This window comes from Rousettus aegyptiacus, unplaced genomic scaffold (genome assembly GCF_014176215.1).
Source record: "Rousettus aegyptiacus isolate mRouAeg1 unplaced genomic scaffold, mRouAeg1.p scaffold_m13_p_1, whole genome shotgun sequence".
NCBI classification, from domain to species: Eukaryota; Metazoa; Chordata; class Mammalia; order Chiroptera; family Pteropodidae; genus Rousettus; species Rousettus aegyptiacus.
This window is the reverse complement of record NW_023416284.1, coordinates 130,551,190-130,566,433: the sequence shown is the minus strand read 5'-3', so window position 1 is coordinate 130,566,433 and position 15,244 is coordinate 130,551,190. Positions and strand designations below refer to the sequence as shown.

The window sequence follows — 15,244 nt, the reverse complement described above, 5'->3', positions numbered from 1 at the left end:
GTTTAATATAATAATGAAATTTTCAAATAAGCCTTTTAGTTCCAGCTGACTGCACTGTGTACTCCTAGTGTGGCTGTGGGAGCTTGGCCAAATGGTTAGAAAGGGTTCTTTCTTTTTTGGTGGGGTGTGGAGAGGGGAGACTTGAAATTCCAATGCCTGATCTAGAAACAGCAGTGCCTCTCCACCCATGGACCTATCCAGAAATGCATGCTTGTAGACACTTGCATCAGGTCCAAAGCCTGCTGTCAGTCACTACTTTTCTGGCTGTCCCACTTGTACTGACCTGTTTTCTGGCCCATCTGTGGCCTTGGCAGGATCCCCTGCCTTCCTGCCTCAGGTCTGCCAGCACCATAAATCAGGGAGCTTGTTGCTGGAGAGGGGCAGCCAGGGTGTGTACACGTTGCTGCGTGGGAGGTCAGGTTCCAGGGATGTCATGCTCATCTATCTCTTCTAATCTCCATTTTCTTCCTAAGTCACATGGCCACTGTTCTTCTATGGTTGTTGAACAAAGTAGGGGTAGCATTGCTTTACATGTGAGTAAGTAGATTCCAACCAGATAACTGATCATTTTAAGACAGTGGCTCAGTAAGTACTTACCTTAATACCATGTTATGCTTACATAGTCATTCGAATTTATGGAATTCAGATTTCCAAAACAAATCTATCTCAGTTGTTTGTACAATGGCTGTAATGTGGCTAAAATAGGCACACTTGCCTATATTCAAATTGCAACTGTATTCTGGTTTTAATTTTACCTGAACATAAAAGAAGGCCTTCAATTTGAGTTGGTAAATGTGTTTTTTTTTAATTTAATTTAATTTAATTTTACTTTTAATTGAAATGATTTAATTTTTTCCCCCTGTCTACCTGTTTTTTAGCTGTAGGGCAGAAAAAGCTACAAGAATGCCTGCAAAATGCACATTTTTAAGTTACACTTTTAAAAAAGAGTAGGAAAACCATTTTCAAGCTGTCATTTACTAAAAATATATAAAATTAAATACATAAAGATATAAATATGCATAAATATAAAATAGAAATATAAAAAATATAAAGCATAAATATAAAAATATATGAAATTAAACAAGCAGTTTTAGAGTTTGTCTAACATGCTTTTCTATTGGAAGTAGACTGTAAAATCGTATTTATGGGAATCTTTACATGATGTGATTACAAGCACTGAAAAGAAGAGCACACATTAGGGAAGTATCTTGGCAGCAGCACTTGAACATCATCGGTTTTATTTCTAAGCAGTGCTCTGTTGGTCTGACACCTCATATTTTTATTTTTTGCTTGTGAATTCCTCACAGTCATAGGATTGCCAGGTAAATCTATCACTGAAGAGAAATATGTCCTCACAGAATGTTGTAAAATAGGATGAAAGCATCAATAGTGATTTCCCGCAACCTAAATGCGTGACACCGTTAGCTCCCCACCCCCAGCAGAACCCACAGAATGTACTACACCTCCAGGGCCACCCTTGGTCCCCTGAAGCCATTCCACATGTGCTTGGGACACACATATCTATAATTCCTAGATCTAATTTTGGATTGAAACTAGGCAGTACATTTTTTCTTTACTTTTATTAGTCCCAGAAGACAATAACAAACACGGTAGGAAAAATCATCGACAATCTCTCTGCTGTAATAAACTGAGTATTTTCTTCTTTTTAATGTAGTTTTTGGTCCTTGTAACTCTATGTGACTTCATCAGTTAATTGGTCATCAGACCATTTTATATGCATGGCAGGGAGATTTGTGCAGCGATTTCTCATAATTTGAGATTGTGATGTACTCTTGACGTTGGCTAGTTGCTCACAGGCATGTCTCCTTAATTGCCCTCTTCAGTTAAAGACTTAAGCAACAATATTTTTTTTGGAGGTGTAATATACATACAATAAAATGCCTTCATTTTAAGTGCACAGTTTATTGAATTTGAAAAATGTATACACCTCGTAACTATCTCACAATCAAGACGTAGAATACTCCAACGATCCCTAAAGCTTCCTTTGTGCCTTTTCTCGAGTAGTTCCCCAAATGTCAGCCTCAGGCAACTGCTGATGTACTTTCCGTCACTATAGATTAATTTGCTTTTTCTAGAATTGCATATATGTGAAAACATACAGTGATAACTTTAGTTTTTATTTGAGATTTTTTAAGGTATTTAAAAAGGGCTGCAAATCATTCATCTAGAATTTTTCCAGAATACTCAATCTACTATCCCAGTGTCCATTATTTGTCTTTAATTTTAAACAACTCTTTATTTTAGAGTGTGAGCGTGAGAGATTCCATTTGCTATTTTTCTCTCTTTATCATTTCTTATTAGTATCTTTCTTTAACAGTTTCATTTATCTAGAGACTGGGAACCCATGTTTATTAATTTAGTATGGAGAATAGAAGAAGAACACTAAAAAAAAAAAAAAATCCCCCGTTTTACTGACTTTCTGTATTTACCCAGGTTTGAAGTCAGAATGGGGAGTGGAAAGTCCTTTGAATTCTGTCCTATAGCTCCCTTTCCTTTTTTTTTTTTTTTTTTGCTATAAAAACAAGACCTGTTCATACCCTTCAAATTGGCAATAATGAAAAGACCTGACAACACTAAGTATTGGTGAGGGTCTGTAGCATCATTGGTGCTCTTACTTTCTATCTCGTCAAGTTCAAGTTGCTTATTCCTATGACTTAACAGGTCAGCCTTCAGCTTAAGCCCTAAAAAACTCAGTCACGAATTCGTGTATGAAATAAAACATAACTGGAAACATTCTGAATGTCCATCAACAGGCAAATATATAATAAGTTACAGACCATCCATATAATGAAATTTTATAGAGCCATTAAAAGGAGTTACGCACTTTAATGTAGGCGAAATTCTGACATAATGTTGAATGAAAAGGCAAACTGTAATTTGTATATAACTTAATATTTCTATAAATTTTAAGACAATGTAAATGAATTCTGTATGTTGTTCTTCAAGAATGCACATGTATGTAGTAATGTATAAAGAGATGACTGAGAATAAACCTGAAACTTGGGATAGTGGTACCTCTGGAGAGTGGGTGGGTAGAGTGATGGGCAGTCTGAGAGGATGGGGAGAAACAGGGCTTCATTCATTATCTAATGTTTGATTTTTTAAGCAGAGAGATACCTACACAGGTATTTGTTATATTATTATGTAGATATTATCTGTGAGATGGAGAAAAAAATACTTTTGTGTTATTTGGGGCAATGACTATAGACCAGGGGGTCAGCAATCTTTTTCTGTAAAGGGCCAGATGGTAAATATTTTAGGCTTTGCAGGCTGTACTGTCTCTGAGGAGTTTGTACAGAGGAGAACCACTCAATTCTGCCATTGTAGTATGAAAATAGCCATAGGTTTTATATAAACAAATGAGTGTGGCTGTGTTCCAATAAAACTTTACTTAAAAACAAGGGGCATGGGCCCAGTATGGCTGCTCCAGTCCAGTGGTTCTTACATTTTTTTCCTCCTGGCTCCTTCTCCATCCTCCTAGAGTTCCATCATGTTTTCATTTCTAATTGTCACAGTTCACCATGAAACTCAAAACTCTGGGAGGAATTGCATCCTACAGAAGGTCCTAGGTGACCTTTGTGAATTTTCAGTTCACAAAATTGCAACTCTCATCTTGATGACTGTCACCAAGTTAATCGTAACTGCCTACAGCTGTGTTTTTCTGGCCTTAGTTTTTCATCTTTGTTAACAAAACATAAGTTTTTGACCTCGAATTTTATGAAACCAGTTTTTGGGCTTTAGCAAAATATTTTTGGAGGTTGTACCCAGATGATTTCCAGATTAAGAATGTATGTGGGAAGGGGAAAAATAAAAGGTTACTTGTAAGAGGAGGTGCTGGAAAGGTTAGTTAGCTTGATTGGGGGGAATTATTTCACAACATGTAAGTATATCAAAACATCATGTTGTACATTTAAACATATGCAATGTTTATTTGTCAAGCATACTTCAGTCAAGCTGGAAAGAAAAGAGTGTATGTGGAAGGCAGCTTAGAAGGGTTAGGAAGCAAAGTAGGTCCCCTAACAGGAATGTGCCTTTGTTCCTAGGATGATTACATGGAGGCCCTGGCCAGGCTGCACCTCACAGTCACCAGGGCCTATAAAGTGAACACCGACATCAACTTCGAGGTGTTTATTCATAAAGTGGATGGTCTGTCAGATGACCACAAAATTGAAACCCAAAGAGATATTCATCAGAGAGCAAATGATGACCTTGCTGATGCTGGATTAGAAAAAATTCACCTCAGGTGAGAACAGAAACCCTTCAGGGTTCACTGTAATGAATGGGAAAAAGCAGATCTGGGGGCCAAAGATACCACTAGTGGTTTGACATGAGCATTAATTTGCCCCATTGTTTCCTCCATTCTGTGCTATAGACACTGGGATTGTATTTGAGAAAAGCAAGGTTTGCATGTGCTAATGCTGATCTTCGGGAAAAGTAGTGGGGTTAAAAAAACTTTTCTTGAACAAATGGTCAAAGCTAAGGTTCTTCCCCCATTTGAAAAACTTGGAACACAAAACCCATGAATGCAATCCAGGTTAATCGATGCTGAAGTTTATAATTCTTGATAAATATGATAGTATCTGTAACTCTGAAGATAATTCAAATAGAAATGGAAAGGAAAACCAGTTTTCTATAATTTTTTGTGGGGCGCTATGTGTATTATTCATTTTGCAAATTGGAAAATGAAAAAATTAGACACTTCAATATGAATAATATAACCATTACTAATCTAAGAGGCACGTGTGATCTGGTGTGTATTTTCTTGAAGAATCTAAAGAAGTCAGTATGGACACACATGATGCATTTTTAAGCTTTCCAGTTGAGCAAGTCAGTAGATGAGAATGGGCACATTCCTTTCTTGCTTTTGGGGAGTTGGGGAGGAATGACCTGTTAAGACCTGTTAATTTTTCATCAATATTGTTTCAAATTCTGAAGAGGGCCAAATTGTGTGTATAAGAAGTATAGATACAGAAGGTAGGGTACAGTGTTATGACAGAGCCTAAGCAATCTATTCCTCTGTCAAGGGGAAAGTTTGATGAAATATTATTTCCTCTTTCAGCTTTTATCTGACAAGCATATATGATCATTCAATATTTGAAGCTTTTAGCAAAGTGGTTCAGAAACTAATTCCGCAACTCCCCACCTTGGAGAATTTGCTGAACATCTTTATCTCAGTAAGTAAATGATATCATCCTGTTAGCATCATATGTAGAATTTAAGAATAACATTGCAAGAGTGAAAACAATCTTATTTCCACTTCCTCTTATGGCATTTCAGGTCCCTGAAGTATTTACTTTTGGAGATTACTCCTACAGGTTGTTTTAAATTTGAAATTTAAAATTTTAAAACTTTTTAACTCCTTTAAAAGCTAACTCCCAAAATGGATTCCTGTACTTTACTGTATAATTGGAGTGTTTATTCAGGTTGTAGACAATCATTCAGTGTTAATAGAACCTTACCAAAGGTAGGGAGCATAAAAATTGGTTTGGGTGATAAGATATATACTGTTAACATTGAACGATGTGCTGGCTGAATGAGTCCTAAACACTACCAGCTTTAGGCAGTTTCTGCAGAGTAGAACTGAGGCAGACTTGTGCGTTGTACTCACTTTAATTCTCATTGCACGATTTTCAGTTTGCTTGTTCCGATTTTTAAAATTTATTTTTTAATTTAAAATCAGTAAAGTTACTGTTTTTACTTGTCCTTTTTCCTAACTGCAGATACCCCTCTAAGTCAGGAAACACCACTCAATTTATTTACTACAGTAAATAGTTTGTGTTAATTAATTTCACTTTTCATTTCTTGTGCAAGTCCATTAAAAAGTTTATGACAATGACGTTTAAATTTTAATAAAATAGAGCAATGTAAAATTTTAGAACTTTATCTTTGCTCATTAGTTTTTTACACTTTGAATGGCATATAAGTTTATGCAACGATGACCTGGTCTGAAAGCAGCTGTTGCTTTAAGTCAGCATCTTTTCGTTTCAGAATTCTGGAATTGAAAAGGCATTTCTATTTGATGTGGTCAGTAAAATTTATATTGCAACCGATAGTACCCCAGTAGATATGCAAACCTATGAGCTCTGCTGTGATATGATTGATGTGGTTATTGACATCTCTTGTATTTATGGGTAAGTAAAACATTTTTAAAGGCTATAGTCAAGCCATCCTTCTTTTTCATAACCTTTAGACATTTTGCATTTACTTATTTGATTTGTTTTGAATGACTGAGATCTATAAATAAATATACCAATTAGCATGTAATAATAGCAATTATTGAATAAATGCCTGGCATTATGCTAATAAGATCATTGCATACATTATATCATTTAATTCTCTACTAATCCATGAAGCAGAAATTATTATCCCCACTTTAAAGATGGGAAAACTGAGATTCACACTGATCAAGTTTCTATCTTATGTTCATATGGTCAATAAGGGATGGAACTAGAATTTGAACTCAAGCCTAACTCATTCCTGGTTCCTCTACTAAAAACCTGTCATGCTATCACAATGCCTTATGTACTTGGGAGAGACTAATAGGATCCTTGAACTCTAAATAAATATCTCATATTAACAACAATTCATTATCTCCATTACAGGAGATTGCTGGTTTTTTTTTTTTTTAATATACTTTTGATTGTGTTCTGTTGTGGCAGCAGAGTTATAAAACTAAGCAAACAACATTACCTGTTTATTATCATGTCTTACATTCTTAGAAAACAGAACTTTCTGTACACTTAAAATGATATAAAATAAGGAACAGAGGAAATTGATTGTTACCAGACTTAGAAACAATTCCATGTAATTATATATTTGAACTAGTTTGTCTAGTTAAGACAAGTTGTTGCTGGTCTTTATTGGATCTTATATCCTCATCCAGTCATTGATGAGTTTAAGCTTTTGTTCATCTTCCTCTTTCCTTACTATGACCTGCTTTACACAGTCTCCTCTGTCGACTTCTGTGAGAGTCTCATCTCGCCATTTCTCTCTTCCACAGGCTGAATATCCTTTGCCCACTCAGTTCCAATTTTTTGTTATCTATTATACACACGTGCACACACAGTCCTTCCCATTATGGAAAAGGGAAAGTGATACTTCACAGAGCTATAGGGAGGATGAGCTATCTTTAGGTTTCACTTGGTAGACCCTGGATAAATGGTCTATTTGTTATTTATTATTATTATTATTGTTATTATTATTATTATTATTATTATTATCGTTAAACACTACCATCCGGCTTCAGAAATAGACCTTATTCCCCAAGATTATTATTCTAAAGTAATCTATTGTTTTTAAACAGTAAGTGAATGACCTTGAAATAGTCAAGGAAGCTGAATATACCCTGATTACAGTCTCTATTGCTGTGGTAATCAAATACAATGGACAGCACAATTAATCTGGCAAATATTTAATGATATGCATAATTATTATTGTGCCATATGGTAATTAGACATAAGCCGTAAATTGTTCATGTAAATTATGTTAATCAGAGTTACTTTTATCCGGCTAAAACAAACATGGGGAGGGAGGGGCTGGGTGGAGGAAGGAGCTGGGCCTTGCTGTCAGATTGTTTTCCTGTGGTAGAGTGCAGTGTTCCTGAGAACCCACTAGATTCAGTGAGAACCAGTCTGAGTCACAATGAGGTGGGGACTTGGAGGCCCTGGGATTTCCTCAGACTGCTGGAGAGGCAAGGAGCCAGCCAGTTAACCAGCAGGGCGAGGGAGCCAGGGATGCATGCAGCAGCCCAGGAAGCTGGTTTACTGCCAGTTTCAGCTGCTCCTTGGAGACCTCAGGATTTAGAAGCAGGTGACCTGGTGCCTCAGTCTTCTGCTCAGGAATCTCAGCTGAGCTTCTGCTAAGACCCGTCATTTCTGCACACATGCACCCTTTAAAATAAGTTCTATCTTCAGGGGTTTTCATTGTTTTGTAGATGGCAACTTGAGTGGTGGAACATATTAGTTGCAGTTGTAAAACCTCACCAATTTCTACTTGAAAACTAACTTCCACGTGTGTACCAGTTTAAAATACTCTCAAAGCTACAATCCTGTATTTCCTTTAAAATACAATTCAGACATTTTCATTTAATCTGGTTTTTCACCCTACCACCTTGTGATGTATACAAAATTTAAAGCATTAATTCTGAAATTAGTCAGGTTAGTTTGAGGTCCAGGCTATACTCCCATCATCAACTTTGACCAAGTTCTCTTATTCTCCACAACTTCAGTTCCTCATTACCTAGCTTAAAGGATTCTTGTGCCAGAAAATGGATAATGCATGGTAAGAACTAAAAATGGTGCCCATCAAAAGGTACATTTTTTGTGAATGCTGGCTCTTACTATGCAAAAGGAATGAGGTTTAGCACTGGCCAATTATACTACTATATAGTAGGCATAAGGCTTAGCACAGTTCTAATTAAGTCAGTTTCTAGTAAATTATTCATAAATTTGGGAAGCAAAAATAAATTAGAAAATGTGTACACAGTTATGAATAAAGGAAAAAGGCACAAAAAAGTGCTCCTTTGACTATGAGGAAAGGATTCATAACTCTGATTACATCAGTATCTTCAGAGGGTTCTGTTTCAATCATCAAGGCAATAATAATTAGTAATAGCAGTTAACATTCATTTTGCATTTTACATGTTCTCAGCACTGCACTCAGTGCTGTGTATGTATTATTTTATTATATTAAGAAACTTTGAAGTAATTACCGTTAGCATACAGATGAGGAAATTGGGTCTCAAAGAAGATACTCAACTTGCCCCAGTTCATATAATAAGTAAGAGAGCTGGGATTCAAACCCAAGTCATCTCTATCTGTAGGCCATACCTATTGTCGATCCTTTAAAAATCATTTATTTATTTATTTATTTTTATGGTGACAATGATTAATGAAATCCAATAAGTTTCAGCTGTACACTTTAACAGTAAAGTATGTATATATATTTATACTGTATGTTCACCTCTCATAGTTAGATTTCTTTCTGGTACCACATATTTGACTCCCTTTACCCCTTCTACCTTTCCCCTTCTCCCTCCCCGCTCCCCTCTTCCCTCTGGTAACCACTAGTCTATTGTCCAGGACCATGAGTCTCTGTTTGTCCTGTTCATTTGTTGCTTATCACATAATAAGTGATATCATGTGATTTTTGACTTTTTCTGTCTGGCTTATTTCACTTAGCAAGGTTATGTCGAGCTTTATCCACATTGTCGCAAATGGCTGTATTTCATCTCTTCTTATGGCTGAGTAATAGTCCATCGCCACAGCTTCTTTAGCCAATCATCTATTGTAGGACACTTTGGTTGCTTCCATGTCTTGGCCACTGTGAATAGGTTGCTGTGAACATTGAACCGATATTCAAGGCCATACCTTTTTAAAAATAGACCAGTATATTTATTTAACTTTTTATTTTGAAAAGATTTCCAACCTACAGAAAGTATGCAAGGATAGTACAATGAACTTGTGTATACCTTCCACTGGGATTCACCAATTTTTATCATTGTGTTATATTTGCTCTCTCTCTTTTTCATATTGTTTACTTGCTTTGGCCAAACCATTTGGGAATAAGTTGCAGACATCATGATCCTTTGATCCTAGTTCCTTGAGCATCTATCTCTTAAGAACAAGGACATTCTTTTATAGGACCACAGTTTAATTATCAAATTGTGCATATTTAGCATGGCTATATTATTATCTAATATATAGTCCACATTCAGATTTACCAGTGGTCCCACTGCTATCTTTTATATTGTTTTTTACCTCCTGATCCAAGATCTAGTCCAGCATTCAGCTGCCATGTGTCTTTAAGCTTTTTAAACTTGGAACAATTCTTCAGTCCTTGGTCTTTCATCAGACCATGCTTTTGACAGCCCCATTATTTGACCATGGGAAAACAGGGAGCCCCTGTGGGTCACAGAGGGGAGAAGAGCTAACTTCCATCCCTCACCTGTGTTCCTCAGGTGCCTGGAGAGTTGCCCAACTGCCACAACAGGCACTCATTGTGTCAGTAGGAAAGTGACTGTCATACACTGTACGTTCTTGTGATCGTGTGTTTCTGAGATCTTTAGCTAAAAGGAACTGTAAGTGTAAACTACTTGTCATTATGATTATCGTTCTCTGTGTTAAAGCTGATCTCTGGTTACAATTCTTAGTTCTTTCTCAATTGTCAAATATGTTTTGGTTTCTGTCCCCGTTTAGTCTCAAAGAAGATGGAGCAGGAACCCCCTATGACAAGGAATCAACAGCAATTATAAAGCTGAATAATACCACAGTTCTTTATTTAAAAGAGGTGACAAAGTTCCTGGCTCTTGTCTGCTTTGTCAGAGAGGAAAGCTTTGAAAGAAAAGGTAATTGTGTGTGTGTGTGTGTGTGTGTGTGTGTGTGTGTGTGTGTGTGAGTGTGTGTGTGATTTAAATGAAGGATTTCAATTCAGACTAATATTATCTTTACTGCTTTGTTGAATGTGGGTGGTAGCAGCTCCCAGACTTAAGTCACAGGCCCCCTTAGCTCCTGCGCACATCAATCAGGCTTTGGGGATCCGTGAACCAACCTGCTCTCTAGTGAAAGCTGCCAGAGGTGGACATGGAAGTGACCATCTGCTGGGTGTCTTAGCTTTTCTGGGAGTAAAGCTAGCTGAGGCGTGGTTGCCAAGCTGTACAGTCTCTTACCAGAGGGCAGGACCCCAGCCAACAGTGAGGACCAAGGCATCTCTTGGTCCACACCTCTAAAAGGTTTTAGGGACCATGTGATCACTTGTGCTCCCTGTGTAAAGGAGAAGACTCACATTAACATTAAAATTAAGACAGCATTTAACTTCTAGTCATCCTTTGCATATTCATTAGTCCTCAAAACAGGGATGGCATCATGATTTCAAAAAGAGAAGACATGAATGTACTTAATAATGTCACAAAACATATTTTTTAAGACCAAATTTAGTTTTGTTTTAAAACCAAAGCAATTAGCCTCATAAAGGTATTCATTTTCCCCATGCTACCTAAACAGAAAAATACCAGCCTACTGATATGGCTAGGGAGTTTTGCTAGTTATGAGGGTACGATTTATGAATTTGTTGGGTAAAAAAAATTCCCAACAAAGTGGCAATAGTAACATTTACCGAAATAGCCTTTTATTTCCTTATAAAGCAATACATGTTCATCATAAAAATAGTTTGAAAGTTTAGGAAAGTATAAAGAACAAAATAAAACCACTCAATTTTGCTATCTAGAGCTAAACTTCATGTTCAATTTCTGGAATTTTCTTTCTCCCTGCTTTCTTCCCTCCCTTCCCCTGTTGCATTATCCCTTCCTCCCTTTCTTCATCTCTTCTTTCCTTCGAACAAAAGTGGGGCCATATTGTCCGTATAGTTTTATGTCCTGTTGTTTTATTTATTCATATCGTGAACATTTTTCTATTCATCGAGCATGGAAACAATTTAGATTTTTTCTTTTTATTAAAAAAGTAATAAATTCATATAGAAAATTTAGAAATAACAAATAAAAAGAAATAATTAATAAACTTCTCACTCAGATACTCTTAACATTTTCCATATCACTTTCCAGCCTTTTTCATCTATATCTATATATGAGATTATGTGAAAAATATTATTTATAAACTTCAATTATTATCTTTCCAAATTCACTAAATCTTTTTTACCACATCGTTTTTAAATTTTTATTTACTTATTTTAATTAGTTTCAAGTATATATTACATTGGTTAGACATCTTTGTAGTTCACCACATCATTTTAATGATTGTGTTAGTTTCTTCTATTGTTAGAAATTTATATTGTTTCTGGATTTTGAGGTTATAAATAAATCTATGATGACTCTCTTTGCACTAAATATTTGTGTATTTCCTGAGGAAAACTTCAGCAAATGGAATTACTTAGATCAAAAGTTAGGCATGGTTTGATAATGCCTATTATCGAAATGTCTTTCAGAAAGATTTTATGGGTTTATGCTACTAAGAGAATATGAGTTTCATTTTTGCTATATTCTTTTCAATATTTGGTATTAGCATTAAAAATTTGATACTCAAAAACTGGTATATATCATTTAACCTTACACTTCCTTGCTTAGTGCAGTTGCATTTACCGACTATTACCAACTAAATTGCCTTTTGTGTCCTTGGCCTTCACAACTTTTAATTAAGTGGTATTAGTATTTTACTTCTTATTTTCATTTTGCTGAAAGTAAAAATAGGTTATATAGTGGATTCATAGAATTTTGAAATGGACAGGACCATACCTTGTTTTACTTTATCAGTTCCAGATGCTTTTACCCAGACCCAGGAAATATAAGTGACTTTCTCCCAAGGTCACACCACCAGTATCTGACAGGACTAAAGAGCCCTGAGCTTTTCCCTATATAGAGTCAGCTGTGTACATGCTGTTTTAAACCATGATACATATATTTCCTTGGTTAAACGTATTTTTGGAATTTATATTTGATGGTTAATGTTTCATGTTGATTTTGGAAGCTAAGAAAAATAAAAGTAATGCAAATAGTACAACTACAGCCCCCAAACCATCTATGGCAGCAGGTCCTAAAATTATATTAAATGATAATTTATTAAACTGGAGAGCTTTTTTATTTTTAATTGATTTTAGACTTAAGCAAAAAGTTGCAAAAATAGTACATAGATTACATATACTCCTCATCCAGCTTCTCGGAATGTTAACATCTTACATACTGTGGTACAGGTATCAAAACTGGCAATTGATTTTGGTATAATGGTCAATAAAACTACAGACCTTATTCAAATTTCACCAGTTTTTCTAAAAATACCCTCTTTCTGTTCCAGGATCCTAAATTGATTTGTTATCTCTCCTAGTCTCTTCTAATCTGTGATAGTTATTTTTCTTTCATGATTTAGATAACTTTTGAAGAGTACTGATCAGTTCTTTTGTAGAATGTCCCTCAGATTGGGTTTGTCCGATATTTTCACCCAGTTGAAATGAGATTACGCACTTTGGCAAGAATACCACACAGAAATGATCAGTGCATCGTATCAAGTGGTTAATGTTGGTATGTCTTATTACTGGTGATGCTGACCTTGATTTAGTTAAGGTAGTGTTTGCCAGTTTTTTCTACTGGAAAGTCCCCGTCTTTCCCTTTGTAGTTAATATGTGCTTTCAAACTATGGAAATTCTGTTTTTCCTCACACTTCTGTCCACTGATTTTAACTTTCATTTATGGTTGTGGAAGTAAATTTAAGCAGGAATTTATCATGTGACTCTTTGGTAAGTTATTGCTAAACCACCTAGGAGGAATCATCTCTGAGGATAGGCAAATTTTTTAGAATTTATTAAACTAACTAGAACCTAGGTATTCGTCTTAATGTCATAACTAAGAAATGTAAATAAATAGGCAGACTAAGTTTAAGCCCATTGTGTTAAAATTGTGTGTTTTTAGGGTGACCAACCGTCTCCATTTGCCTGGGACACAGGGCATTCGTGGGACAGGAGACCTTCAGTGCTGAAACTGGGAATGTCCCAGGCAAACCAGAGGAGCTGGTCACCCTAGCTTTAAGGTGCTTGTCTTTAAAAAGAACTTGCATGGGGCAGTTTGATTTATTTTGCTGCTTTAATCTCAAGGGCTGTTGCGTCCCATTGGGTCGCAAGTGATAATCAACACTTGGTGAATAGTTTTTCTTGATGCTGGTCTCTGAGTTTTCATTGATGATCTCTGTGAATGCTTTGGCAGAAAGGAAAGGACTGAAAGCAGATGTGGGCTTCTCAGCCTTGACTGCACATTATAGGCACCTTGGGAAAGGAGACGGTTAAAAAAAACGGACATCTGGGTCTGTCTCCAGATATTTAGAATAGAATTCCTGGAAGAGGGGTCTGAAGTTTATTCATTTTTTAAAAAGTTCCCTGGATGTTTTTAATGTGCAGCGAGGGTGAGAACCACTGAACCAGAGAAGGATGTGGGACCATCACATAACTGTGTATCGTGGTGAAGATAGTACTTATTCTGTTCGTGTCTCTGTTCTTGTATTTTCGACTGCCTTTAATGAAAGGGTTGAAATAAATTGCAAACTTTTTGTGAATGTTTACTTCCTTTAACAACCTCAGTTGTAATATGTAGTGACAGAAAGAAAAAACAAACAAACAAAACCTCAGTTGTGAATTTTTACCTTTCTACTTTTAAAACTCAAAATGCAACAAAATTACTGTTTTAAAATTTGTTTACATTTACAAATATACAGAGATGAATAAGTTAAAATTTGTCAGCTATCGGGGTATGGAAGGGGGGAAATAAAAATTAAAAAAATAATAAAATGTTAAAAAATAAATAAATAAAATTTTAAAAAAGAAGAAAACTAGATACAACTAAAAAAAAAAAAGATTTGTCAAGAACTATCAATAGGATGTCTCTGAAGTTTCCTAGATTATTAGATTGCACCCTTCTCATTGAGCCAGTCAAGCTAAGTTTTCTTCCTAAGGCAGTTGGTTGCACTTATTATAGGCAGATAATTGTATGGTTTATTCTTACATCCAAATTCCCACTAAATAAGGTAATTTTTTTGCTTCTTGTTCCTTAGTACTTTCCCCCTTCTTGCCTCGTGGTCTTCAGGAGGAAATGGTCTCCTAGTTTTACTGCACTTGTGGTCACTATTGTTCCAGTAGCAGCAGAGGGCGCTACTCAGTTTTTTGCTCCTGGAAGCTGAGACAGTGTTTCCTTCAGTTCACTTGCAGTTAGTTATATGACTACTTTGAAGAGTTTCACTCCTTGGCTGACATCTCTGGTCTTTCTTTTTGGGTCTCTGGAAGCATCACCTGAGTGGATGGAAATAATGGTTGGGCTAGTTATTTTAATAAGTGTAAAGATAGTAAATAGAACCAATTGCCTCATTCTACTTGGTATAAACACAATGTTGCTCTCAACACTTGTACAAATTAATGGTGATAACACTCAAGACTTTGGATTATCTTTTATTCTGTTTTTGTACTACTAACCGATTTCTGAAAACACAAGAAAATTCTCCCCTATTATTTCTCCATTTAAAATTTACTGAATATTGAAAAACTGAGAGTGTAATTGGTTGTTGGATTCTTGAGCTTGAGATGACCTGAGGTGATTGTTATCACTCTAAAATCAGACACTTTACTTTTCTTAGGGCTTATGACAATGCTTTAAATATAATACATATCCAGTAAATATTGATTGATTGATTGATTACTTGATTGATACTGTAGCTTTGAGATCTCAGCCACACTCCAA

The 15,244-nt window shown here is 35.8% G+C and overlaps 1 protein-coding gene across 2 annotated transcripts in view; it reads left to right on the top strand.

Moving 5' to 3' along the window:
- RRAGD (Ras related GTP binding D) overlaps positions 1 to 15,244 on the top strand; it is a 43,067-nt gene that overhangs the window by 18,476 nt on the left and 9,347 nt on the right. For both annotated transcript variants that reach the window (XM_016140614.2, XM_016140615.2), the window contains 4 exons: positions 4,065 to 4,264; positions 5,081 to 5,195; positions 6,010 to 6,152; positions 10,218 to 10,366. In XM_016140614.2, the coding sequence (XP_015996100.1) occupies positions 4,065 to 4,264; positions 5,081 to 5,195; positions 6,010 to 6,152; positions 10,218 to 10,366 (607 nt within the window). The remainder of the gene's footprint in view (positions 1 to 4,064; positions 4,265 to 5,080; positions 5,196 to 6,009; positions 6,153 to 10,217; positions 10,367 to 15,244) is intronic.